At 49.4% G+C, this 26,007-nt stretch overlaps 1 protein-coding gene across 5 annotated transcripts in view; it reads left to right on the forward strand.

Annotated features, from left to right (window-relative positions):
* The window catches only part of ARID3B (AT-rich interaction domain 3B), a 51,801-nt gene that overhangs the window by 20,968 nt on the left and 4,826 nt on the right, over positions 1–26,007 (forward strand). For 3 of the 5 annotated variants that reach the window (XM_032865044.1, XM_032865046.1, XM_032865047.1), the window contains 5 exons: positions 10,794–10,865; positions 11,071–11,143; positions 23,533–23,716; positions 24,793–25,064; positions 25,170–25,424. In XM_032865044.1, the coding sequence (XP_032720935.1) occupies positions 10,794–10,865; positions 11,071–11,143; positions 23,533–23,716; positions 24,793–25,064; positions 25,170–25,424 (856 nt within the window). Of the gene's footprint in view, positions 1–10,793; positions 10,866–11,070; positions 11,177–23,532; positions 23,717–24,792; positions 25,065–25,169; positions 25,425–26,007 lie in introns of all 5 variants that reach the window. The other 2 variants (XM_032865043.1, XM_032865045.1) reach the window with 1 other exon arrangement.

The following is a 26,007-nucleotide window of genomic DNA, read 5'->3' on the forward strand; positions in this document are numbered from 1 at the left end:
TTTTAGAAGAGTTTGGGAAGGATTGGATGTTAATTCTTTAAATATTTGGTAGAATTTACTTGTGAAGCATCTGGTTCCAGGCTTTTCTTTGTTGGAAGGTTTTGGATTCTGATTCAGTCTTCTTACTGGTTATAGGTCTGTTCAGATTTCTAATTCTTCCTAATTCACTCTTGGTTGGGGGTCAGTTTCTAAGAATTTATCCATTCCCTCTAAATTCTCAAGTTTGTTTGCATGTAATTGTTCAGAGTAGCTTCTTATACAACCATTGCAGTATCTTTCTTTCATCTCTGAATTTAAACAAATATGAGTCTTCTCTTTTTTTTCTTAGTTTAGCCAGAGTTTTGACAATTTTGTTACCTTTTCAAAAAAACAACTGTTAGGGGCACCTGGGTGGCTCTGAGGGTTAAAGCCTCTGCCTGCAGCCCAGGTCATGATCCCAGGGTCCTGGGATTGAGCCCCGCATCGGGCTCTCTGCTCAGTGGGGAGCTTGCTTCCTCCTCTCTCTCTCTCCCTCTCTCTGCCTGCCTCTCCGCCTACATGTGATCGATCTCTGTGTGTCAAATAAACAAATAAAATCTTAAAAAAAAAAAAACACCTGTTTTGTTGATGTTGTTTTTCTAGTGCCTGTCATATTTATTTCTGTTCTAATTTTGATTATTTCCTTCCTTCGGCTAACTTTGGGCTTAGTTTGTTCTTCCTTATCTAGTTCTTTGATGTGTAGAGTTAGGTCATTTGACATCTTCTTTTTTAATGTAGGTGTTTACTGCTGTAAACTTCCCTCTTAGTCCTGCTTTTGCTATATTCCATGAGTTTGGTTTGTTGTCTTTTGTTGCCTTTACCCATTTGTCTATTCTGTTACCTTATTTTATTGAGCTGTAAAAGCTCTTGCACATAGGCTTTTTGTCTTTTTTTTTAAGATTTTATTTATTTATTTGACACAGAGATCACAAGTAGGCAGAGAGGCAGGCAGAGAGAGAGGAGGAAGCAGGCTCCCCACTGAGCAGAGAGCCCGATGTGGGGCTTGATGGCAGGACCCTGGGATCATGACCTGAGCTGAAGACAGAGGCTTTAAGCCACTGAGCGACCCAGGCACCCCAAGGCTTTTTGTCTTTTATGTGGCAAGAATTTTTCGCAGTTGCTGGTCTTTCATATTTTAATTCTTTCATCATGTAGGAGTTTAAATTTTGATGTAGCTAAATCAATTGATCTTTCCCTTCTTGGTTTCTCTCATATTTAAAAAGGTCCCCTCTCCCCAGGGCTATAAATATATATTATTATAATTTTATGATTACATTTTTATATGTAGATCTTCACTACATCTGGATTAATGGGAAGGATGTGAAGTAGGGACCCAATGGTTCACAAAAGCAGGGCTTTCTCTGATTGGCTGAGAAGTGTTCTGTCCCCAGAGGTAGCACCTTCACATGTTGCCTGTTGGCCTTAATGTCGGGTAGCTGGGCTGTTTCTAATTTTTTGCTATTATAAATCTCTCCTGTATTTCTAGTCATTTCCTTAGGGTAGATTCATAGGACAGAATTACAAGATCAGGAGGAGAATGGGGACAGTGACGCAGTTACAAGCAGAGTTTTGTTTACCTCTCAACTCCTCTGTTCAGTTGCTTTGCAGCCTTCCTTGTGCTTTGTTTTTTTTGTTTGAAAAATGGGTGTCTTGGGGCACCTGGGTGGCTCAGTGGGTTAAAGCCTCTGCCTTCAGCTCAGGTCATGATCCCAGGGTCCTGGGATCGAGCCCCACATCGGGCTCTCTGCTCATTAGGGAGCCTGCTTCCTCCTCTCTCTGCCTGCCTCTCTGCCTACTTGTGATCTCTGTCTGTCAAATAAATAAATAAAATCTTTAAAAAAAAAAGAAAAATGGGTGTCTTTATAGTAGCCCCTCAGAACTGTGCTGAGGTTTAAATGTTTAATACACGTGAAATACTGAAACAGGGCCTGGCATATAATAAGTTCCCAATTATGATCTGTTGTTCCTGCTGCTGTTTTTATAAGGATGGGCATTTTGAGACAAGTGACTCTCTGGAAAGATATACCAATTTTACATTTCCATTATGGGAGTATGGGAGATCCCACTCCCCCAACCCTTGTTACCATTGCATCTTATCATTTTTCAAAGCTTGGTTAATTTGTAAAATTGAATATGCATGAGGGGTGCGCTCTCTCTCTCTCTCTCTTTTTCTTTTTAATATATACTTTTCTATTACCCTTTTGAACCTTAAAATTAAACTGCTGTCTTTAGGAAATGGTTTCTGTTGCCTTCTGGGTCCCTTTAATAGAACCGTATCTTTAGAACTTGAAGCCCACCTTCTTTTAAGTATTTGCTTTCCCCCAATTCGCCACTTAGCCTGCGGTGATCCTCCTGAGTTTATGCTCGTAGCTTGTTCTTTGGGTACTGACATTCATTTGGGTTGTGAGTTGAGCCCCACGTTGGGTGTAGAGATGAGTTAAAAATTAAACCCTTTGTTTAAAAAAATGTATTTGTGGTGGCACAGTTGGTTAAGTGTCCTACTCTTGGTTTCAGCTCAGGTCGTGATCTTGGGGTCCTGGGATCAAGCCCCGTCGGGCTCAGCAGGAATCCTGCTTGAGATTCTCTCTCCCTTTCTCTCTCTCTCTGCTCCCCTCTCCCATGCACCCTCGCTCCTTCTCTCCCTCTCTCTGTCTCTCAAAAATAAATAATTCTTTTATAAAAATGTAGCTTGAAAAAAAAAAGTTCTGTGAATTTTCTTGAAACAAGTTTCTGAAGCACTGACTTCGGGTAAGTTTCCTAACCTCCTCAGACCTCAGTTTCCCCTTCTGTCAGATGAAGGTCAGATGAGGTGGTCTCCTCAGCTGTCCGCCGCTGGCCCTCAGAGCTCTGTGGGGTTAAATGGAGGGCCTCGGGAGTTCACGGGCAGGTAGCTCTCAGGGTGGAGTGAGCGGGCCTGCCTATTGGAATTCTGCTGGGAGCAAGAGCTGGGATTTTGCTCTGTGGCTGACGTAGACTTGGCTGGGCCAGCCGGTTCACTCTTCGGCAGACAACACTTCACCAACACTGCACTTTAGTTTTTCTTCCTCCTTTTGTAGGAACACCCCATTTCTGGTCAGTGTTCTTGGTTATGGCCAGGAGGGATTGTGTGCCTAGACAGGGAAGGTAGGACTGCTGTCCTCCCCCTTCCCCCACACTTCCTCCTTTCTACTGCCTAATCAGAAAAGTGTCCCTTCCCTCTTTTTCCAAGCCACCGAGTTTGAATTGATCTTTGCTGCTAGTAAGGGGGTGGGGGGGGCGCTTTCTAGTTCCTGCTAAAGTTACCTGACAGCGGAAGGTGTGCATCTGATAATTATAACTCTGTGCTTCCAAGGCCGGAGCCATTTAGCTAAGAGCAGTAATCCTGATCTTATCAGGAGGGTTTTGTAGTCCAACAGTGTTGCTTATAACAATATCTGTTTTACTTCCTGGGGCTCCGGTCGCCTCTTAGGATTCTTCTATAATCCTGCCCATTAGCCCCTTGTGCATGTCTCATTACCTCCTGGAATCGGTTAAAAGTGGTGGGAGGGTAAAGATGTTTTTCTTTCCTTCCTACCAAGATCTGGGAATTGGACTTTGAACATTACAGCATCATCTGCCTGGCCAGCATCAGAGCAGTCACAGTATGGTAGATGTGATGCCTACAGTAGCGCCTGGGTCTAGCCAAATAGAAGGTAGTTTATGGGTTGCTTATTTTAAAAAAGTAACAGTAGTAACAACAGCAATATTCAGCCCAAATACTTGGGTTACATTTTATATTTCAAAGCAATTAAATAGGTGCTCGCTTCGGCAGCACATATACTCAAAGCAATTAAATAGTATCCATGAGTTTGAGATCAGCCCCTTTGAAGTCTAGTTCCTTTGCTAATGACTACTTTGAGATTCAGGCCCCAGGAATTTGCCCAGATCCTTGACCTTGGGGTTCAGAATCTATTAGATTATAGAGTAGAGAGAGCGGAAACACATTACTGTTCTGTGTTTTCAGAGAATACTCAAGAATCTCTATAAGGGTTGTCAGTATGTGTGATGGTGTTCTAAGAACAGGATGGTTTCTTAGAGGTTTAAGAATATGGGGAGCCCAAGTGAGGAGTTGGGAGCTTAGCCTCTGTACTTTCAGTCTGAAGGAAAGGGTTAACTCTTGCCTTGGGGAGGAGTGAGGAATGGGAACTAAAATTGCTTTGGACATCTGAGCTGTGCTTTAATAAGATATTCCAGGTGGTCAAGGAGTAATCCTAAAATAGCCTAGATACTTAATTGCTTTTAAAGTCAGGCGCTCCTGTCTCTGGGGAGGTACGGCTCTAAGGAATGTAGTGCTGGCTCCTAAGATCTTGGAGGCGTGGTCTGGTAGTGCCTTTTTTTTTTTTTTTCCTTCCTTTCCCCAAATCCCAGTAAAAAGAAAGGCCCAACATAGCCTTCTTGGGTCAGGAAACACTGGTTGGATTTCTCCCTTTCTCCTTAGAAGCTTGGCTCTTTCCACTGCCAGGTGCCATAACCTGGCTTCTTCCAGGGTTGTGGGATATTCTCTCTCCCTCCCTCTCTCAGACCAGAGACAGTGGTCTATTTTCATTAGTGCTCAAAGGCTTCCTGCTTGGTTCCCTGCCCAGCGTCTCTCCCTTTCCATCAGAACGTACCTTTCTCATTATGAGATTCACGTTCATCCTCTTTCTCTTTTCGGCCTCTTTGTACAGATCCTGTCATTTCTCCCTGGTCCTGCCGCCCCCCACCCCACCCTGGATTCTGCATGGCTTTGGCACAGCCAGCCAGTGCCAGGGCTGGCTTTCCCTCTCTGGTTTTCTGTGCAGTTTACAAAAGTAGTATGTCGACATTGCAAGCCATATTGAGGACCATTCAAAGTATCTGTTGTTAAATGAAGAGTCCTACTGCTCCCTTACTGGAAAGACTACATATTATGAAGGTGTTAGTTCACGAAATTATTCTGTCATTTCATTGCAATCCGGATTTTCTGCATTGGAGGCAAGGGAGAGGCAGGAGAGCAAGTGGTGGGGCTTGACAGACGAGTCAAAGTTAATCTAGAAAAAATAAGCAATTGTTTTTTTAATCATCTTTCCATTAAGATCCACAAGGTCAGAGGTTCGTAACTGGCTTGTTCTTTTTTCCCTCAGAACCCTTCACAGTATCTAGTATATCCTAGGCGATCAAATAAATGTATGTGAATTAATATAAAGAGAAGTTGAAAAGTGAAAATCCCATTTTCAGTGGGATTTAATCCCATTTAATCTTAATGCAAACAGTATCTACATACGTTTGTATATTCAGATTCTATTCTCTCCAAATAAAGTAGGTCATTAAAATCATCTAAAACACTGGCTTAATTATTTATTTTTCTATTCAGAAAACATCCACTGCCTCCCTCTGTTCACAGCTCAGAGTTTAAATTTTCTCGTGGTATTCAAGGCATCTCACAGCCTGTTTCCACCTCAGCCACTCAGACTCGCATCCTCCCTGCCAAAACACGCCCTGTTTATCCCCCCTTCCATGCTCATTTACACTGTAAATCTCCCCTCAGCCCATTCTTCCAGGCGGGCTTTATCTCCACCTCTGAGCCGCCCTCCTTTCTTCCACCTCCTGGGCACTTTGTTTCGGCACTTTGGCTTGCTCTATTAAATGCTGTGTGTGTCTGGCTTGTTTTTCCAACTATGCGGTAAAACTCCCAGTGGGGAGAATCACTTTTTTGGGGGTGGGGGTATTCTCAGCAGCTTGCACAAGGCTCTACCTGGTGTGGGTTCTCAGGAAATCAGCATTGAATGAATTTGTCACAGGGTCTTTGCTTCTCAGGACAGAAGGGGCCCCTAGAGGCCCTCTCCTCCAGCCCGGTCTCATGTTGGACTCCGCAGCGTGATATCCCAGACGGATGGCCTTCCAGGGACGGGAACCTGCCCCCCCACCTCCTGAGAAGGCCCCCTCCATCCCTGAACCGTTTAGATTGTTAGAGAACTCCACTTGAAATTGTCTTCCTGGCAAATTCTGCCCCATGGCTCTAGTTCTGTCTTCCAGGGCTTTACAGAGAAAAGGAAAAGGAAAAACAAAACAAAACAACAAAAAAAACCACCCTTCTTCTACAAGGTAGCTTTTTAGATTTTTAAAGGAGTGAATACATTTCCCCTCTGTCTTCTTGATCTTCCAGGGTTGAGGTATTGAGGAAGCACTATGTTAATTTTGAGAAGCTGTCAGGTTAGACTGATTTATTGTTTTCAAAGGCCTTTTATGAGTGAGTCATAGTGCTAGGTGCCATATTCCACTAGTCCTCCCAGAGGCAAAACCTACTTATCTCTCTTTCTCTTTCCCCTGATGCCCTGGCTCTGGGGGAAGCTGGGGGGCCATCCTGCCCCAGATGTTCTGTTTTGGAGGTAGTGGTGAAAGGTTAACAATTTTTATTCCAGCACCCTAGATAAGTCTCTGCTGATGATGTGTGAAGGCTGGTTTCCTGCTTGGCTGGCCTTCCCAGATGTCACCAATGAGATGGATCAGGGAATAAAAGAATCTTCCTTTGAGACTTGGCATTGCAGGCGTTCTGTAGCCAGGAGGATTTTCTTCTCCTCCTCCCTCTCTCCTTTCCTGATGTCCCTGCGAGAACACCTTGTGCTGTTCTCTCGGCCCACCAGGTAGAACAGTGTAACAGAGAGAGCCACACCTGGGTTCGTTATATGCTGTGCTGCCACCTGGAAGCTCTGTGACCCCTGGCCAGTTAAGCAGTTTGCTCTTTGAGCCTCTGTTCTCCCACCTCTAAATCATAGTTCAGTGAGAAAAGGCCTGCTAAGCCCCTGGCCCAGCCCTTGCTGCACAGGAGATACACAGATATCAGCTTGCTGCTCCCCTCTCTCCTTCCCCCAGCCTTCTTTTGCTGCCATTTTTGAGGGATTTAAAGGCACGACACTGTGGCTTCCCTGGGGGAAAGAAGCTGAATGTGGACATAGTAGCCAAAGCTAGTCTTCGGTAGGTATTTGGGAGCAAACTGTCAGTTTCCTGTGAGCTCCTGGTGAGATCAAAGCAGTTAAGAGAGTTCTCAAGTAGGAGAGCCTGGGAAGGTTGTAAATGGCAGTCAGTGAGCACTGGCTGCCGCTGGCCTCCCTGTCACAGAGCCTGTTCCCCTGGGCCGTAAACTGAAATGCTTTTCTTGGGGACCCCTCGACAGTGTTGAGCTGGCTCCCTTTGGACGTGTGTTCCCCACACACACCTCTACCGCTCCCCAGTTGCCTCCCCACCATGGTCTGCATCGGCCACACTTGGCATCCAAGAAATAAATCATCCCTGGGCTTCCAGCAGTCACACCCACAGCCTGGGGATAGGCTAAGAAACCAGCGCACAAACTCCAGGTGCCTAAGGGGGCTGTGTTCTGCAGTAGTTGGGCAGAGTGAAGAAGAACCAAGAAGATAGCCGTGGAAGCCTATAGTCCTCCCTGTGAAAGGAGGGAGAACTGAGGCTTTGTAGGGTTGGAGGTCACTGCCTTTCAGTATACGTGTCTGCACTTTCTATGTGCTGGGGGCTGGGGATACCCCAATGGGCACAGACAGGGGACAGAGGCGGGGGCACAAGTCGCCAGCACACCAGATGACAGCCCAGAGGAGAAAGGCGTGGATTCTGCCCGGTGGACAGAGGCGGGAGGCTTCCTAGGGGGGAAGCAGCATTCCAGCAGGACTGTAAAGGGTGGGCAGGTCCAGGAATTACTCTCACTTCAGCTAGAAAATCCTGTGAAGCAGGGTTTAACTGCCCCAAGACAAAGAGAATAATGCACAGAGAGTGGACATTTCCCCACCAACCCCAGCTGAGTATTTTAGATGAAGTAATGGCCCATCCTTTCCTTGGACAAAAGAGAACACCTCCACTCCTGGGAAACTCTTGCCCTGTGTTTTCTTTAAATCATCACTAAAATTCCTATCTGTGGAATGGGTCAAACCGTAGGATTGCCCAAAGAGTTGGATGCTCTCTTTCCATCCTGTTCTGGCAAATCTCCCTGTCCTTTGCGGTCACTGAGCCAAGGGTGCTTTATGCTAAAATACTGTCACTAAGCAGATTTTTAAGTGTTTCCTATTTAGCAGGCCATAGCTAGTGCCAAGTCCGACCCTCCCGCTGCTCAGGTTCTGATTCCATTTGAGCAGAGCTGGAGAAGGCCAAGGGGTCCTGCTGGTCCCCAGGCCCCCTCCCCACCCCCCAGGGCGTTCTTCTCTGTTCCAGAGCTGAGCCCTCACACCTGGGTGTTTATTTTCACACGTAGTCACATGGTGGTTGCACTGGTGTGCTTGTTTTGACGCTCATCTCCTGCTGTGGGAAGCGCTGTCTGGGTTCTGGGTTGTGGATTCTGTCCTCCCCACCCCTCCGTCCTCCCCACCCGGCTGAATGTTAAAGCATTTCTGAGAAAGCTCTGAGTGCCTGGAAGTTACTTGTAATTAGCAAAAAACTGTGTTTTCATCTCTCTTGGTGACCTATAGAGAAAGAAACCTCCTGTGAACAGAATCCGCTTCAGATCCCCAGCTAGAGAGAGCTGGGAATTGAGCTGCCGCACAGTAAACAGCTGACATAACAGAAGCGGCAGTGATCCCCCATTAAATGTCTTTCAGCCGATAGGGGCTCCCGGGATAATTGACTTTCCAGCAGGAATTACTGGCTCAAACAAAATCAGTGGCATTAGGGCAACCTCCTGCATCCTTTGAAAGGGGGACTGTAACTCTGTCTGGTTTTGCTGACCTGACAGGCATAATTCATCTTGATTATTCATTGTGCTAGTTGCCACCAGATGACACCAGATTTCTGTTCACTGTAATTACAGTGTGGGGGTGAATCTTAGCCTTTTTCTTTATTCTTTTTGTTTTGTTTTGTTTTGTTTCATAGTGTTTCTCCTGCTTGGTTATTGGCCTCCCTGAGCTGAAGAGCTGTAGGGAGATCTCTGGTGGCGTCTGCCTGGGGAGATGATGAGTGCACTTAGATAGCATTTACTGAGCACTTCCTCACACACATCTTTTACGAGATAAGTAGGGAAACAATTTGGTCTAGCCTGTTTCATTTCAGCTGACAGAGTGTCAGTTCTTCTTGGTTATACTTACCTCCCTGTGTAATTGCTATCAGAAAGTAGGTCTGCATCTCAGAGCACTCTTTGAGTAGGGGAAGCAAAGTATGGTTCCAAAATATGACTGAATAATAACCTCCTGCTTTCAGGCAAGCTTTGATTGGAGGGGGAGCTAGGAAGAAGGGAATTAGATGAGGCTTTTGTTTTATTGACAAGGTTTTACAACACGATCCCTGTGCAGTCCAAAGAATGTCCTCCCAAGAAACCTCTGCTCCCCAACCCCAGAGGCCCCTCCCCCAACTATTTGCACATGTGCCTGTGGTCCTGGGGGGAGAAATGAGAGAGTGACGGGCTCCATGCGTCCAGTCCCGTCTATGGGGTCCTCCGCTGACCAGCATGGCAGAAATGAACAGCAGACTTATACTGACAGTTCATGTTCCCCACTAGCAGAGAGCCTTTTTGACTCTTCTGTACAGTAGATGTGTGGTTTTTTTTTTTTTAAAGATTTTATTTATTTATTTGACCGAGATCACAAGTAGGCAGAGGCAGGCAGAGAGGAGGAAGCAGGCTCCCTGCTGAGCAGAGAGCCTGATGCAGGGCTCGATCCCAGGACCCTGGGACCATGACCTGAGCTGAAGGCAGAGGCTTTAACCCACTGAGCCACCGGGGCACCCCTGATGTGTGTATTTTTAGAAGAGGTGCTTAATTGATACAAATAGCCAGTTACTGCCTTTTAGCAATGTTATAGTTCATCAAGCATTTACTGGGGCCTGTTAAGTGCCAGGTGGTGTGCTCTGTGCTGGGGGTACAAGCATGGATGAGACACTATTGTTCTTGAACTTACAATGTGGTGAGGATGATGGATAATTCCAAAATATGTTAAGTTCTAAACTCAAAATATACAGAGATTGCTTCCAGAGTGCTTAGCACGCCAGGAGTGAGGGGAGGGCTTCCCCCAGAAGATGTTACCTAATCCGAGGAGTAAGAGTTACCCAACTGAATAAAGGCAGGAGGCAGGTCCCAAGAACATAAACAAAGGCATATTTGCCATTTGCTCCTATTTGGCTGAGTGGTGTTGGTTTAACCTAATCAATTAAATTAGCATTAGGTTTTCATTATTTCTCTAATGGAAATGCATTTCACCTCAGAGGCACAGTCTCTGTACCTTGGGAAGAATATCAGTCTCTGAGGACCATCCTCTCTCTAGACTTACAGCTTCTAGTGGGGAGGCTTGGCCAAGAGACCAGAACTTCGGGACCTGTGTCCTGCTCCTGGGACACTTTGCCCGCCATTTATAGTGTCATAACGGAAGCTGGGCTAGGTGTCATTATAACATACCATTTAGTATCTAAGCACACCATAAAAGTCATACAAATGCATATACTGTATAGAACCTAAGAAGTACAGCTCAGAGTGATGGTTTCTGGAAGATCGTCTAGGGATGAGTAGGTTCTCCGAAAGTTGGGCCTCCGTGTCCTTGTCTTCCAGGATTATCAAGGATAAATAACACCCACCCTCCTCCAACAAATGGATGTGATTCTTCCACCTGGCTCCCTCTTATTTTGGAATGTAACTGAAAGCAAAAGAAGAAGCTGTCCCATAGGAGTGGCAGAGGCAGTCAGCCAAGCAGTCTTTTATGGTCTAAGCCCAGGATAGCACAGTTGCTGAAGGTCTTCGTCTTTGCCCTGAATGATTGCCCCTCCCTCTGCCACTCTGTCCTATTCCCTTCTGAACTCTGTGCTTTGTTCCCCTTCAGAATGGTGGTTTGGCCTGGAGTGATGATGCTGATGGAGGCCGGGGAAGAGAGATCTCTCGAGATTTTGCCAAGGTCTGTAATGTTTCCTTTGTGATAACAAAAGGGGCAGTTCTGCAGTGGGTTGTTGTATCTGATCCCCAAGGAGTAAGGACAGGAGTGGCCTTTGAGTCACATCTGTTGCCATACAGAGAGAAGGTTGTGTATTTCTGGTGTGAGACTTCCTGCATTAGTTGGAATTTTTCACTGTGTTTTTTTTCTGGGGGGACCGGGATTGCAGCTGTATGAACTGGACGGTGATCCGGAAAGGAAAGAGTTCCTGGATGACCTCTTCGTCTTTATGCAGAAGAGGGGTGAGTGTGCAGTCTACTCAGTTTTTCAACTCAGTGAATATCAATTGAGTGCCTACTGTGCGCAAGTCACTGTTAGCCATCCTCCGTGCAGAGTGCCAGCGTCTTACTTAGCCCAGGAGAACAAGAAGCATTTCCTGATTATTGATTCTGGCCTTAGCAGAGGAATTGGCAGACAATGAGATCGAAATGGGCAGAGAGGGCCCTGGCAGAAAATGAATGGAATTATCCATCCAAATTTTGTTCTCCCTTATTTGTGATGCTCTCTTCTGATTAACTGGTCTCTAGGAGGTATTTCAAATTCAAAGGTACTTTTTCTTTAGCCTTCTAGCAACCTTAGACATCACTTTAAACTAGTATGGGGGGTTTCGTGTTGGTGTACCTAGTCTCACAGAGACTGAGAAAGGCCAAGAAAAGGCTAGAGGTCCCTCAGGATTTGGTGAGAGGGTCTGAGATGATCCATGAAAAGGGAAGGCTAACTCTTTTTTTCTTACCCATTGGTTCTTTGATTTTTGCACCCACTGGGTCGGTTGGGGCGTTCCTGCAGTTTGTAGGTTACGTGGGCATCTGCTTTATTATGCACCTTCCCACTTCTCCGTCCATCTCTCTTTCTCACTTCCACACCGCCCCCCATTCCCCAACCATCTCCACGTTGGACTCTGGCGTGACTGAGTCTTGAGCCCCAGTGACTCAACTTCCTGGCTTTATATCCTGTCATAGCGGTGGGTTCACCAGCCAGGTCAGCCCTCAGGAAGCATGGCCAGAAACCCAGCCTCTCTAGGAGAAGGTCCACAGCAACTTGCGTAGCTCCACCCTCATCACCCTTAGGACACAAGAAAGAGCTGTTCCCACCAGCCTCTTGCCTGGGACCCTGCTTTCCTTGGCTTCTGTGTCAGCTCCTTAATTGGGATCTGGGACTGAAATCCTCCTCTTACTCTTAGGCTGAGCTCTAAAGGCAGCCCCCAGCAGGTATTACTCTGTGTGAACTCCTTTCTCTCCCACCCCTTCCTCTTCCTTTACCTCCTAAAGCCTCACTGCTGTCCTAGTAGCATGCCCATGACAGCTGGTTTTCTTACAAGGACGACTGAAAGTTTTGCATCTCCATGTCCTCCCATCGCCAGGCTTCTCAGAGCAGTCTAAGCAGCCTAATTAGTTTACTCCCCCAACTGCTATCTGGAGCTGCGTGTGTCAGTAAAAAACAAGAATATAATCCTGAAAGATAATGTGACCGGCAGCCGTGATACTCCCTGGTTGCCCTGAGAGCAAAAAATCCACTTAATACTTTGGTCTCCCTTCCAATTACCTTTTAATTATTTACAAGCTCCACAAGCCCAGCTGGTGCAAACCCAGGAGCTGATCTCGTCTCGGAGGGGCTGCCATAGCAATATAGATTTTAATCAGCAGTGTGGCTCCACTGCTTCATTCTCTACTTTATTGTTCATCTCCCTTCCCAGAAGGATTTTTTTTGAAAGGAAAATGGAAGTTAGATCAGCCTAGCCAAGAGTGAATCTAGGAAATGATTTGTTTACTACTCTGTGTCCCCACTAGACTAGGCGCTCCTTGAGGACAGCCACTCAGTTAGTTCTTTGCACCCGCAGTGCTAGCACAGCACCAGACTGGGAGGTGCTCAAGAGGTGTTGGCCGTCTGAACAGTCCTATAGGCTTTCCTAACTCAGCAGTCCCTGAGCTGGCTCTCTTTAGATAGCCACCCTGTAACTGGAAGTCAGCACCAAAAAGCGTGTGCGGACAAGCCGGCCACTCCGCGGCGGCCGGGCACTGCCAGACTGCTGTCGAGTGTATTTCTGAGTGACCCCAAAGCGGGAGTAAGGGAACTCCCTTTGATCTCTGCGACAGATCTTGTTCTGTCCTCAGCATGTAAGCTAGGTATTTCACTGTTTGCTGGCATCGCCCGTAGGAACAGAGGAGTCCGTTTTACTATTTGTTAGTTATCCGAATACAAGGTTTCTCAGCCTCAGCATATTTACTTTGGGGACTGGACAGTCCTTTGTTGTAGGGACACCTCCCAGTCGTGATAACCCAGAATATCCCTAGATAGAGTAAACGTCCCCTGGAGGACAAAGTCACACCCATCCCCCACCCCCCATTAAGAACCACTACTATGGAAGGATGGGAAAGAGGATGAAGGTCTAAAATTTACTTTGGAGAGAAATTCTTTCTGGAAATCATCTTCCCTCCACCCTGGTAGCAGGACCTGAGGGCAGCAGGGGCCTGTGCCGAGCAGTATCACCAGCGCCCCTCCCATGGCTGAGTGCCAGAAGAGTGGGTGCTGGGACCCTGTCCTGGGCTGCAGCACAGGGGAGGCCTCTGAGAGGAGCTTCCCTTCCAGTAGGAGGTACCAGGAGTGGGGGACCCACCCAGGTGGCGGCAGAAGCATGGTTGCCCGTGGCCCAGGCCCAGCTGGCAGAACCCTTGTCTGTGGCCTGGCTGAGTCAGCTGGCACACCACCATGGAGAGCCATGTTTGGCCAAGAAGTTAGCACTAGTCTGTGCCCATAGAATACGGCGAGTGTTGCCAATGCCGGGCCTTCTGGAAGCTTGCTGTGGCAAACAGTGTGTGTGCGCATGCACACGTGCAGTAGAGAGGGGAGAGGGAGGCACCGAGGCAGGGCTGGAGAGGGGGTGTTCCTTTAAACTGGAGGGGATCTCCTCCCTGGAAACCCGCATCTAATGGTCTAGCCTGGAGGGGGCGCTCGAGAGGGCTGTGAGCAGATCAAAGTTGTATTCCCGGGAAGCTTGCTGTCTTTGCTCTTCACACAGTGGTGAGCTCGAGGGCCCCTGGACATGGGTGATTGATTCTTCACCCTCGAATCGGAGTGTCTGCGGCACTCAGGAGCCAGATGTCATTAGTTGGGTCTGAGGAAAAGCCTCAGAGATGCCGGTAGCAGGCCAGCGATGACTCCTCCACAGCCAAGGGGAAGGAGAAACGTAGATTTCACAGGAGCCACTGAAAACAGCCTGAGTTTCAGAGGCCTGGTGACTCCTGCCTGGGCCGGGAGTGGGTTTGGGCAGCTTTGACACTGCAGGCTGCTCCGCAGAGAAAGGCAACAGGGCTCGGAGGCAGTGGTCGGCAGGCTGCCCCAGCAGCCGCAGCTGCAGGTGATGAAACGGCTGTCCAGTGGGAGAGGGCCAGGCCGTAACTGCTGCTTTGTGCAGCATCTCCTTTGCTTGTTAACGTGTTTGAGTGAATTGACTGCAACAGATGGGCCTTTCGGCTCCAGGCACCTTGGTTTCTGGGCCAGACCAGGGTGACTCCCACCCTGATGACCCCCTCCCCCCCACCAGCAGAGCAAGCTGCCCTAGAAGGAGCCTGAGAAGAGGCCCAGGCACAGGCCCGTGGGGAGGCAGATAGCCAGAGAAAGTGCTGTGGACTGGGTACAAAGCTGGGCTCACATCCCTCCCACCCAAATCTCCATGATCTGGAGCAAGTCCTGCTTCTGGGGACCACAGTTTCCTTATATGTAAAATGAGAGGGTTCAATTAGAATTAATCTGGAAATTTCTTCCAAGTTCTGTATTCCATCCATGACTGTGTCTGTTGAGCTTCCAACAGATAACGAGCCACCTTCAGTGACCAAAAAGAGAAGAAGAGAAGCCCCTCTAGCAATTCTATCCAAACAGTTATGTATAAACCATACCAAGGACCCCCAAGACCAAGTGCTTCTCCCCTTTCCTTGTCTAAGCCACACTGAACTCAACTAGTTGCTTTTGCTTCTCCCCCTCCCCACCCCATGTTGTCTGGAAGGATTGGTGAGATTTCAGAGTTCTGATGCCCCTTCTGGCTTCCCTTTAGCTGCGTGTGCACATGCACACATGTGTGTATGGAAAATACACACACGTTTCTTTGCTGAAAATAAAGCCAAACTATTGTAAATAAAATTCTCTGGCTAATTAAATTGACTGTGGGTGGTTTCTGAGATATCATTCTGTGATAGATTCTCCAGGGGGCAATCTACGTAGGCCAGAGGGGGACTAATTTGGAAGTCTGATAAGCAGAGGCTTATAAACAATTCTATTCTTCATCAGTGAGGAAGAAAAGCTTGTTTTCTTGTTCCCTAGGCCGTGAAACAGAAAGAAATTGATTTCGCTGTTATTTTTAATATCCCGTGTACTTTAGAGATCCCTGTCAACCCATTTTCCAATCTCCTCCCCACAGCTCCAGCTCTAAAGGGGTAGAGAGAGCAAAGTTCACCAGGTTAAGGGACTAGGCTAAGGCCACAGAGCTGATTGAGCATTTTTCCCCTAACTCCCGGGCCAGTGCTCTTTCCCTCTCCTGCCCTTGAGAAACTGGTCCCCCGTGCCAGCAGCTCCGTCACTTCCTGTTCTCTCCTTCAGCCTTCTGAGCCCTGTGGAGAATGCTGGTCTGCCTCCACAGTGGGGTGTCTAGTAGGGTCTGCCAGCATCTGGCTGATTAACACAGATGTAGAACTCTTCATGGAAGAGGAGTCTTCATCTCAGGGTGAGGCCTAGCTCTCAGGGAAGGGCAGATGTGACTGTTCAGAGTGGCGCGGAGGCTGCCATCTGTCAGGCAGGATGGGGTGGGGGTGGGGACACAGGGTGGAAGCTCTGACACGTCGTGCGCGCAGCCAGAGCACCTTCTCCCTGCCCCAGCTGGACACACCAGTGAATGAACTGCCTAGTGACACAGAGGACAAGTCTTGTCAAGACCTTACCCAGAGAGCTGCCCTCTTTCCCCCACTAGTTCTATTCAAGGCTGCAAACTGACCTTGGTTTTCCCAAATGGATTGTTGGATCTGTTCTTGATGTGTATATACAAAGAATTTACTGTGGGAAAAGGGTTTGGTCTGCCCCAAAGTGCAATTTGAGTGTTTTTCCTTCTGTTGTGTGCTTATCTATCCATCTCAGGCAAGGAAACGTCCATGACATATATTGCTTTGCCTTTTGGTGGAGGCAGTTTCTCATATATTCTTTGTATCTTGAAGTAAATGGTCTGTGCCATGGACACTCTTCCTGATAGACTAAAATATGTTGGCTTTGTCAGATGAAATAGGCTTTGGGGCTTCATTTTCGAACTTTATCCCCAAATGAAAGTCTAAAATGCAAATCTTTGTCTCACAATTAGCCTTTGTCTGAGGCCAGGTCTTTTTCTCTCCCCACGTGTTCCAACTACTGTTGATACACTGCTTTTTTCTTTTTTTCCACTTGTAATAGTCATTTAATACTCTATATCTGCTCAGTTATCCATGATAACCGGAAGGGATCCTGGTTTTTGGAAGACATGATTAATTTGAAGAGCCCAATTTTGTCATTAAATTCAGCCCCTTTGGCTTCAAATCTTTTTTTTTTTTTTTTTTTTTTTAAGATTTTATTTATTTGAGAGAGAAAGAGAGCATGAGCTGGGGAGAGGGGCAGAGGGAGAGGAAGGGGAGAAGCAGATCCTTCACTGTGCTGGGAGCCCAGCGTGGGGCTCAATCTCAGGACCCTGAGATCATGACCTGAGCCACCCAGGTGCCCCCCCCCAATCTTTTATTGATACTTTGATACTTTTAGCACTTGGTAAAACGGAATTGATAGTTTTGCCTTTTTTGTTCCAGGTGAACTAATATTTAGTACCTCAGGGTTGGTGCACAAAAAGTCTAAAGCCAGGGTTTGGTTACACTTACACTTGTGGTGAAGCTAGTGCTGTGGTTTGACAATGGAGGACAGCCATGCACTCCCTAGGCCTGCTGGGTTGTTGTAGCTTTCCTAGGCACACTATCCTAGGCCCTTGAGTTGTTGCGCCTTTCCCCATCAACTTTTTGCCACCGCTCCTAGAGACACTAGCCAGGTCTATTGATCAGCAGCAGTCAAAGCAGAAAAAACCCAATGGTTCACCTCCTCCTAACTCCTTGGCCAACTTCTCTGTACAGGGTTGGTTTTTGTTTGTTTTAAGATTTAAGATCTTAAGATTTAAGATTTTATTTAATTGACAGACAGAGATCACAAGTAGGCGGCGGTGCGGGGGGATCAGGCTCCCGCTGAGCAGAGAGCCCAATGCAGGGCTCGATCCCAGGACTCTGGAACATGACCTGAGCCGAAGGCAGAGGCTTTAACCCACTGAGCCACCCAGGCGCCTCCGAACAGAGTTTTTAAGCAAGGAGACAACACAGCCCTAATCTTCATTTGTTTACTAGCCATAGGAGAACACAGTGTTTAACATTGACCTTCACCTAAAGCAATTAGTCTGAGCTAGAGTATCAAGAAGAGTGAGGAGTTTAAAGGGAACCTCTCAGGTTGTGGTACGGCCAGTGCCCCCATGCATGGCTGCTAGGAGTATAAATGGGCACGAGCACTTTGGAAATGTACTTGCAAGGATTTACTACAGCTAAACATAGGCCGACCCTGATACCCAGCGACTCCACTGCTGGGCGTATACGCAACAGAAATGAATGCTGCGTTCACTGAAAGACGTCTCAGGAGTCTTCAGAGCGGTACTGTTCATTAGAACCCAAACTGGAAAGAACCCCAGTGTCCCTCAGCGGTGGATGGACAAACGGTGGCCCAGTCCTATAGGGAATTGTGCACGCAATAAAGAGGAATGAACTGCTGCCCTCACAGACCTAATGTTGAACAAAAGAAGCCAGACACAAGAGAGCAGGTCTGCCATGGTTACACGTACACAAAGTTGAAGAAAATCACCTGCGGTGATACAGGTCAGGATAAGGGCTGCTGCCTAGGAGGGAAGAGGTGGGGGATGCATTTTGATTGGGAGGGGGCATGAGAATTTCCTGCAGCGCTGGAGACCTGGCGTATTTTGATCTGAGGAGTGGTTATAGGGGTGTCCGCAGAAGTAAACGAGCTGTGACCTTCAGCTTCATGCACTGTAGCAGGTATTTGTCAGACCTGCTCCGTGGGAAATCAGAGCCAGAAGGCTTCAAGACACCTGTCAGCGCAAACTGGGGTACTGTGCCTCTTGCCTCTGCTCTGTTTGTGGAGCAGTCGACTACACTACATTGCGCGCTGCCTGACGCGGCTGCCCAGTTTCCTAGTATGAGGTATTTTCTACGTAAACAGGAGGAAAATCACCAGTCATTTCTCTGCCTGTTCCTGGGCAGCAGGACCAGAGCAGGGCAAGAATTAATATGCAGAAGAATGGACAGGAAGCCTGTCTGTCTGTGCACATTCCCTGTTTCACATGGGTCTTAACTCTTCCAGGCTCTCCACTCAGCTGCCCAGCTCTCTTGACAGGCAGTGGAAATGATTAATGATCTTTTTTAAAGCCAAGAAAAAGCAGCGAGGATCGTTGGCAGGGCCATGTCCTGGGTCCTGGGCCCTCACCCCTGATCAGTGGGCAGGAAGGCAGCTGTGTGACTCTGTCTGGAGTCCGTGCCCCCCAGTTGCTTCTGGTCTCATTGGAATGGGCCTATTCTCTGTGGTGGGGAGAAAGTGACCCTCCCTCCCACACTCCTGCCATCTCCCATCTTTGCCTCCATTGCCCAAGGAGGCCATCTCCTCCATCTGCCCTCACCCCTGCCCTAGCTCTGTCTCTGCAGTCTGAGTGGCAGGAAGGAGAGCAAAGTGCCAGGGAGCAGGATATTTTTTTGTTTAGCTTCATCTGGCTGGAAACTTCTGATGACAGCTTTGGCCTGGCGAGTGCCAGTGCCCTGCGGCATTCCCACCACCCAAGGGTTAAAGCCCCAGGAGCCCCACAGCCTGGCTATGAGGGTCCCTGGCCCTCATAAAAGCCTTTTCTACACTGTCCCTCGGGCTGCCTCAGGCTCCCTGGCTGAAATCTGATAAGGGCGTTCTTTGTTGGAACTGTCAGTCTCTTTTATTGAGGAGGGAACTAGAGACCAGTGGCATTTCTTGGGGTACAGATAAGGCCCTGGATTCCTGTCAGAAGGAGCATGATTAATTACCCTCGATCCTAGCTCCCGCTTTGATAGCAATGACTGACAGTACGCAGGCGGCCCCCATCAGGTGCTCACACACCGCCCCCCTCCCCAGGCGCGATGGGGGGCGGAGACTCAGCCTCCTGCAGTGCCAACACCAGTGACCCACAGAGCGTGCTCTGCAGTGGCTGCTTGCCTCCTTCCTGGTTCTTCGCAGGTAGCTTTTGCATTTATTGGGGACAGAGAACTGTCACCTCTCAGATGAAGAACCTCCTTAGAGGAAGATGCAGTCGAGCCCAGAGAGCAGGCCAGAGACGCCCCTCTTCCCTCAGGGTTGGGGAAAGAGGCCCACTGTGGCCACACAGCGGCCTTCCTAGGATAAGTTCCTACACTGTCCATTTCAATATCACTTGGCAACATTATTCCATAATTCAGGCAAGCTCCTAAAACCAAGTCCCCCTCCCTTCAGTAATAATCACGACTATCAGTTTTTGTTTTAAGTTTTTATTCATAGACTCATGGGACTGACAGTCATCTAGTCCAATTCCTCATTTTACAGATGGGGAAACTGAGACCTGAATGTGTCGATCCCTCATCCCTAACCCCCTGTATGATATATAATGTTCCCTTTCTTGTTCAGAAGGTAAACTCAGCTTTTAAAAGTCTCCTCTGCCTGCCCCCACCCCTTTCATAACTGAGTCTCCTTGGGACAAAGGAGATGGGTGCCAGGTCCGTTAGGCACAGAGCAGACTATAGACAGACTGGCCTGAGGATCCAGCCTCTTTCTTGGTTGTCAGAATTGAAGCCAGGGCAGGTTTTTTTCCTGCTTTTTCTGGGTAATGTGAGAAAACCATACCATCATCTCGAGTTAGCACTCAGAACAGTCTCGGCTTTGTTTCTGACAGCCCCCGGGGGGGGCCTCCTGCCCTGGGAGCTATTTTTAGCAGTTTTGCAGAGGGCCAAGTTCTGGGAAGAACACGCCCAGTCTCCTTATCCACTGATCTCTGAACCAGGGTGCCTGGCTGGACCACAGAGCGGGACTGTGGGGGCCACCACCTGGTGCCTTGTACCCCAGACCTGTGCTTTCTCCCCAGAGGGGCTGGGAAGAAGTCACTTTTGGTTAGATTTACAGCCTTGACTTCAAATGCCACTTTCTGAAACCTTCCTTATCTTCTCAGCCCCCCTACCTGCCTGTTTCCCCCTCCCGAAGCAGTTCTCAGCCTCATGCAGTCACATTCTACGACTATAAAAAGGGGCATTTTTTTTTTCATGAAATTTCTACACCTATAACATTATTATCTTTCAGAGAAACCACCTCAGATAACTAGACAGTCCAGTGATTACTCAGAGTAAATGTATAATTCCTCTCTAGGGACTTGCCTCCAGAGGCAGTGTCAGCCACACCTGGGAACCTCTCACAACTCATCTTCAAATAAAATCAGTATAAACAGCCTGGTCACTTCCTGTTCTCCTGATTTCCTTCCATGAATGACCATTTCTAAACGTAAAATACACCCTTTATGTTTAAAGGTTTACCACCATTGGAGATTTTTTTTTTTTTTAAGATTTTATTTGACAGAGATCACAAGTAGGCAGAGCAGCAGGCAGAGAGAAAGGAGGAAGCAGGCTCCCTGCTGAGCAGAGAGCCCGATGCGGGGCTCGATCCCAGGATACTGGGATCATGACCTGAGCCGGAGGCAGAGGCCTTAACCCACTGAGCCACCCAGGCGGCCACCATTGGAGATTCTAATGAAAATGGTGCCAACTCAGAAAGCCATTTGCAAATGGATCTCCAAAACTGCAGTGTAGCTGGTTCTCCACGGTGACTGTTCTGGCTGGGCAAGCCCCCGCCTGGTGCTTACACACACAGCCGCACCCATCCGGGTCTGGCACAGACCCGCCCGCATTCCGCTCTTTAACCCCTGCTTCCTCTTCTCTTCCACCCCACTGAGTGCAGTCATAGATTCTTTACCTTCTCAAGGACCCCCGGCTCTCCATCCGTTCTGCTGCTGCTGGTCCGCTTTGCGTGGGACATGGCCACAAAGAGCTTACACACGCTGGGCCATTGTACGCCCAGGCTCTTTGCTAAGGGTTATGACCCTAATAAACCTGCTGGGACCTGAGAGGAGAAGGTGACTTCTGCTCAGGGCTGTCAGCCTCAGACATATGATGCTGGGGACGGGTCTGGTGGGCACACTGCCAGCACGACAGACGTGCAACTGAGGGTCCCCGTTGGGTAACCCATAGCTGGTTGTTTTGACTTTAAGAAACACCTTTTATTTCCATGTGCACGGCAGCTTAATCTATTAAACGCTCTAATACTTAAGGAGTGGTGAAGGAGAAGCAGTCTCCGTCCGCCTTCACAGAGCTTGCAGTCCTCCTGGAATGCCAGGTGAATGTACGTGAGACAGAGACTAATCACCTGCTGAGCTTGTAGGGCTTGTAGTAGGAATTCTGAGAGAAGAAATCCCTCCAAACTGGGGTAGTTAGAAGATTCTTCCTGAAGCCCAGTGTGGAAAGGATTTGAGCAGAGGCAGGTCACATGAGGCTTGACGAGGGAGAGCACGAAGCAGAGTGGAGTAGAAATGAGCCTGGTTTGGGGAGGGTCGTGAGGAGACCGAGCTAAAGAGTGAGAGAGCGTGTTGTCAGGATGCTTGAAACACTTCAAAGGCAGTCGTTCAAGGGCTGTGTGAGACCCGGGTGATGAGACTGGGTAGGCGTCAGGGTCTGTTGGTGTGGAGCAGGGGAGCGAGTGTTGTGGTGGCCGCGGTGCACACGTGGAGTGCATGGGTAAGAGGCCGCCATGGGCGGAAAGGAGGGGCTGGCTTTGGGGATAACGGTGGGCTCAGGTGAACGTTCTGACTTGGAAGTAACAGGTCACCCTGAAGATGTCCTAGAAGCTTCTGGAATGGGAGGGGACCTTGAGAATGGTCCTTCCAGAGTCTCCAGGTGGTGCCATGAGGGTGTGAACTGGCCTGGGCCGTGAGTGTGCTCGGGCAGACGGGCCTCCCACAGGAGGCAGACCTTAGCCCTGTCCTTCCAGGAGACCAGCTCTGCCACACCAGGCTCTTGTGTTTATGTCAGGAATTCGTTTTATCGTCCAGAGCAGCACAGGGAAGAGAAGTTAACCAACACAAGCTGTGAGTCCTGGCCATGTACCCACAGTATCTCCTAGTTTACCTGTGAACCTTTGGGTCTAACACTGTGACCCCTTTGTGTTTGAGCCTCCGAGGACCAGCTGACCAAGATGGAGTTCTGGAGGACCTCCTGCCCCCTCCTCACACTTAGAAAAGAGGTCAGGTGCTGCCACACAGCCCCTACCCCCCACCCCATGTTCCTGCTGCTTGCTCTTCTTGGGACCCTTTGCTCCGTTTCCTCATGTGAATTACCCTGTGAAAGAGCTGTAACAAGCCCGCATTTCAGGGCTGGGAAGAAAATACCATTCCATGACGGGAAAGAAGCAGGAGGAGCTGAGACAAACAGCACTTCTCGAAAATCAAGCTGGCTTACCGGCCACCAGTTAGTCAGCGAGGCCACGGCAAGACCAGGGCAGTGGGAGGGGGCCGAGGCAGAGGAGAGCAGCCTGTGTGCAGTACAAGGAGTTTGTCATCAAAAGGCAACAAGTCTCAAACCCTGCCCCGGCCAGTGACCCTTCCCTGTGGAATTCTCCCCTCTGACCTCTGGATCATTAATCCTGAGGCTGCCAAATGACAGTCATCCATCACGCCTCCTGCCGAGCATCCCAGCGGCCTGTGAAAGGGCCCCGGGCCCGCCCTCCCTGCCGTCCCCTGGTGCTCATTAGTGGGCCTTCCTGCCTGGTGCCAGGCTTCCTAATCAAGTCCCCGGCTCCTCTCACTTCCCTTCGGGGCCAGTGGCGGAAGCCACTCTGACCCTCCCTCTTTCAGAGGCCAGGGAGGGATGGAGCGGTTAGTGGGGAGAGAGTCATTCAGTGGCTTTTCATCCCCTGGAGACATGGTGTCCAGCAGCTCCTTTGACTCGGTGGAGACAAGGGAGAGAAAACATTTCTCTGTCCTGCTGCAGGAGAGGAGGAAGCAGGCGGTATGCAAATGAAAACGCTGTTACACTGTGTACACTGTTACAAAGTGCGCCAGAGCTGTGCTTACAGAGCTGTGCATGTAGGGGGGCGGGGGGGCGCAAAGCAGCATCTTCTGAAGGCCCCAGAGGAGTGTGAGTTACCACATCATTAGGAAAGAATCTGGACTCACCCTGCTAGTCAAAAAAAAAAAAAAAACAAAATAAAACCCCACAACAACCCAATTTTGAAGCCATCTAGTGCAGCCCTCTTATTTACAGAGGGGAAGACAGAGCCAGAGAGGCTCACAGAGCCTATGAGTCGGACCTGTCTTTCTGCTCATCCGAAGGAGAACTGGCAGCTAGTCTGATAGCTTCCAGCTTTGGGAATTTGAGTCCGATTAAAGCAGATTCATGAACATATTTCCAACTCCGCAAAAGCTGGGCACATGCATATGTCTTCTTTCTCTGCTTGATGACACAACGCTGTTTCTCTATTTGGACAATCCCAGGGACCCCCATCAACCGAATCCCCATCATGGCCAAGCAGATCCTGGACCTGTATATGCTGTATAAGCTGGTGACAGAGAAGGGGGGCTTGGTGGAGATCATCAACAAGAAGATCTGGCGGGAGATCACCAAAGGCCTGAACCTGCCCACATCAATCACCAGCGCCGCCTTTACCCTGAGGACCCAGTGAGTGGCCGGGGCCCTGGGGAAAGGAAGCCGACCTGGGAGAAAGGGGATGTTTTAACCTAGAGGAGAGGAAGGAAGGAAATTCCACTGTACAGAGGGCAAGAAGGGAGGAATTCTCAACGTAGCCAGGAGCTTTCTGAGACGAATCCCTTTCTAGACCTGAGTGATCCTGAGGGCCACCATTTCCCAAGTGTCTCCCTAGGCTACTTTGCCATTCTGTTTCTTTCAGACCTCACCATCAATCCTGTGAGGTAGGTGTTATCTCATTTTTCAGGAAACAGAAACGGAGTCTCAGAGTTTAAAAGGTTTGATCAAAGCCATACCAGCTAGTAGTGGTAGAACTGAGATTCCCCCCTGGGCTTCTGGCCCCATAGCCACTCTTTCCAGGACATTGTTTCTGACGCAGCACCTCCGCCTTAAGCCTAGCCCCTCCTACCCGACACTCCGCTTGCCCAGCAACAGAGGACCTGGGATTTGGACCTATTTTCGTCATCATTTGAGTTAATTATGGGGGTCATAGGAGCAGGGGAACCAAGAGTAGCATCAAAGAGTGAGGGCCGAGGGGAATCCATTCACTGGATCACACCCGGTGTTGCTCTCTGGAGACTAAGGAATGAGCATCAGTGAGGCAGTACGCTAGAAGGAAGGGCTCCTTCTCTCAAGGTTCTTGGATAGAGAAGTGCTGCTTACGATATGTGATGCAAAGAAGGACAGGAAACATTGCTCATACCTGACCTGGCTGACTCAGAACGGTGAGGGCATCTAGGAGCCAGGAAGACATTGCCAAAACGTGTCTAAACAGCACCTAAAATGGTGCCAAAACAAACAGAAAACGTGAGTGAAGATGTCCTTTATTTCTTTTAAAGAACGGTTTTCTCCAGTTGGAGCAGAGTTTGGTACAGTGTTGAGTAGCAGCTGGAGGGGCCTGGGACAGGGCATCCGGCCGCCCTGGACCTTCTCTTCTGCCAAGAGATCCTGTGTCCCAGAGGCCTGTCCCACAGAGAGCCGTAAACTTAAACTGGGGGGCCTCTGGTACCATTCTGGATTATTCTCCTCCCTTCCTTCCTTCCCTCCAGGTACATGAAGTATCTCTATGCCTATGAGTGTGAGAAGAAAGCCTTGAGCTCCCCGGCAGAGCTCCAGGCGGCCATCGATGGCAACCGGAGGGAGGGCCGGCGGCCCAGCTACAGCTCCTCCCTCCTTGGCTACTCGCCTGCTGCCGCCACCGCTGGGGCCCCTGCCCTTCTCTCCCCACCCAAGATCCGCTTCCCCATCCTCGGGCTGGGCTCCAGCAGTGGTGCCAACGCCAGCAGCCCTCGGATATCCCCTGCAGCCACTCTCAGGAAAGGTCTGCAGGGCCCAGGGGGAGGAGGGTGAGCAGGGCGGGAGTGGCAGAGCCCACTGTCGGGTGGGGAAGAGGGTGGTGAATCCGTGAATCTGGTGCTTTTGCCAGGTGATGGAGTCCCGGTGACGACAGTGCCCGTGCCAAATCGCCTGGCTGTGCCCGTGAGCTTGGCAGGCCAGCAGGCCGGTACCCGGACGGCCACGCTGGAGCAGCTGCGGGAGCGACTAGAGTCGGGGGAGCCCCCCGAGAAGAAGGCACCCCGGCTGTCAGAGGAGGAGCAGCGCCTGGTGCAGCAGGCCTTCCAGCGCAGCCTGTTCACCATGGCGCGGCAGCTGCCCATGAAGATCAGGATCAACGGCAGGGGTGAGCGCTGGGCCCCGGGCAGGGCCTCCCCCGTTCTGGGTGCCGACCTGGGCTCCCCTGAGGGGCCCGTTGACCTCCCAGAACCATCTTAGGGCCAGAAAGCCACATGGGGCTTCTGTGGCCCCTGGGACCTCAGCTCACCAAGCTGACCAGAAATTGCCTCAGGCAGCACCCTGTTCTCCAGCCAAAAAGAGGAGTTCTAGAAGGTGGAGGGGCCAGAGGCCCTCAGGGACAGCTGCTGTGCTTCTCTTCCTCACCAGCCTTTTGATCTGTCCAAATGAAAGGGCTTAGCCTTCCCCTGCAGTGCCTCCCCGGATGTAGATCTGGGCTGTGGGCGGAAGGCAGCACCTCCAGTCACAGGCCTCCACAAGGAGGCCAAGTGCCTCAGGCCAGGCTGCCTGTGACCCTCTGAACCAGGGGAAGGAGGAAGTGCAAGTTTAGCGGCATCGTTGGCATCCTTCCCTTGCCCTCCTCATTCTTCAGGTGCCCTGCCTTCTCCTCCAGAATCACACACTCCATGCCCCTTGTTCCTCCTTTCTCCCCACAACCCCATGCACATTTTCTTTGCTATTCTTGCCCTTGA

The sequence above is a fragment of the Lontra canadensis genome, unplaced genomic scaffold, assembly GCF_010015895.1.
Source record: "Lontra canadensis isolate GAN:19392208 unplaced genomic scaffold, GSC_riverotter_1.0 scaffold28, whole genome shotgun sequence".
NCBI lineage: Eukaryota > Metazoa > Chordata > Mammalia > Carnivora > Mustelidae > Lontra > Lontra canadensis.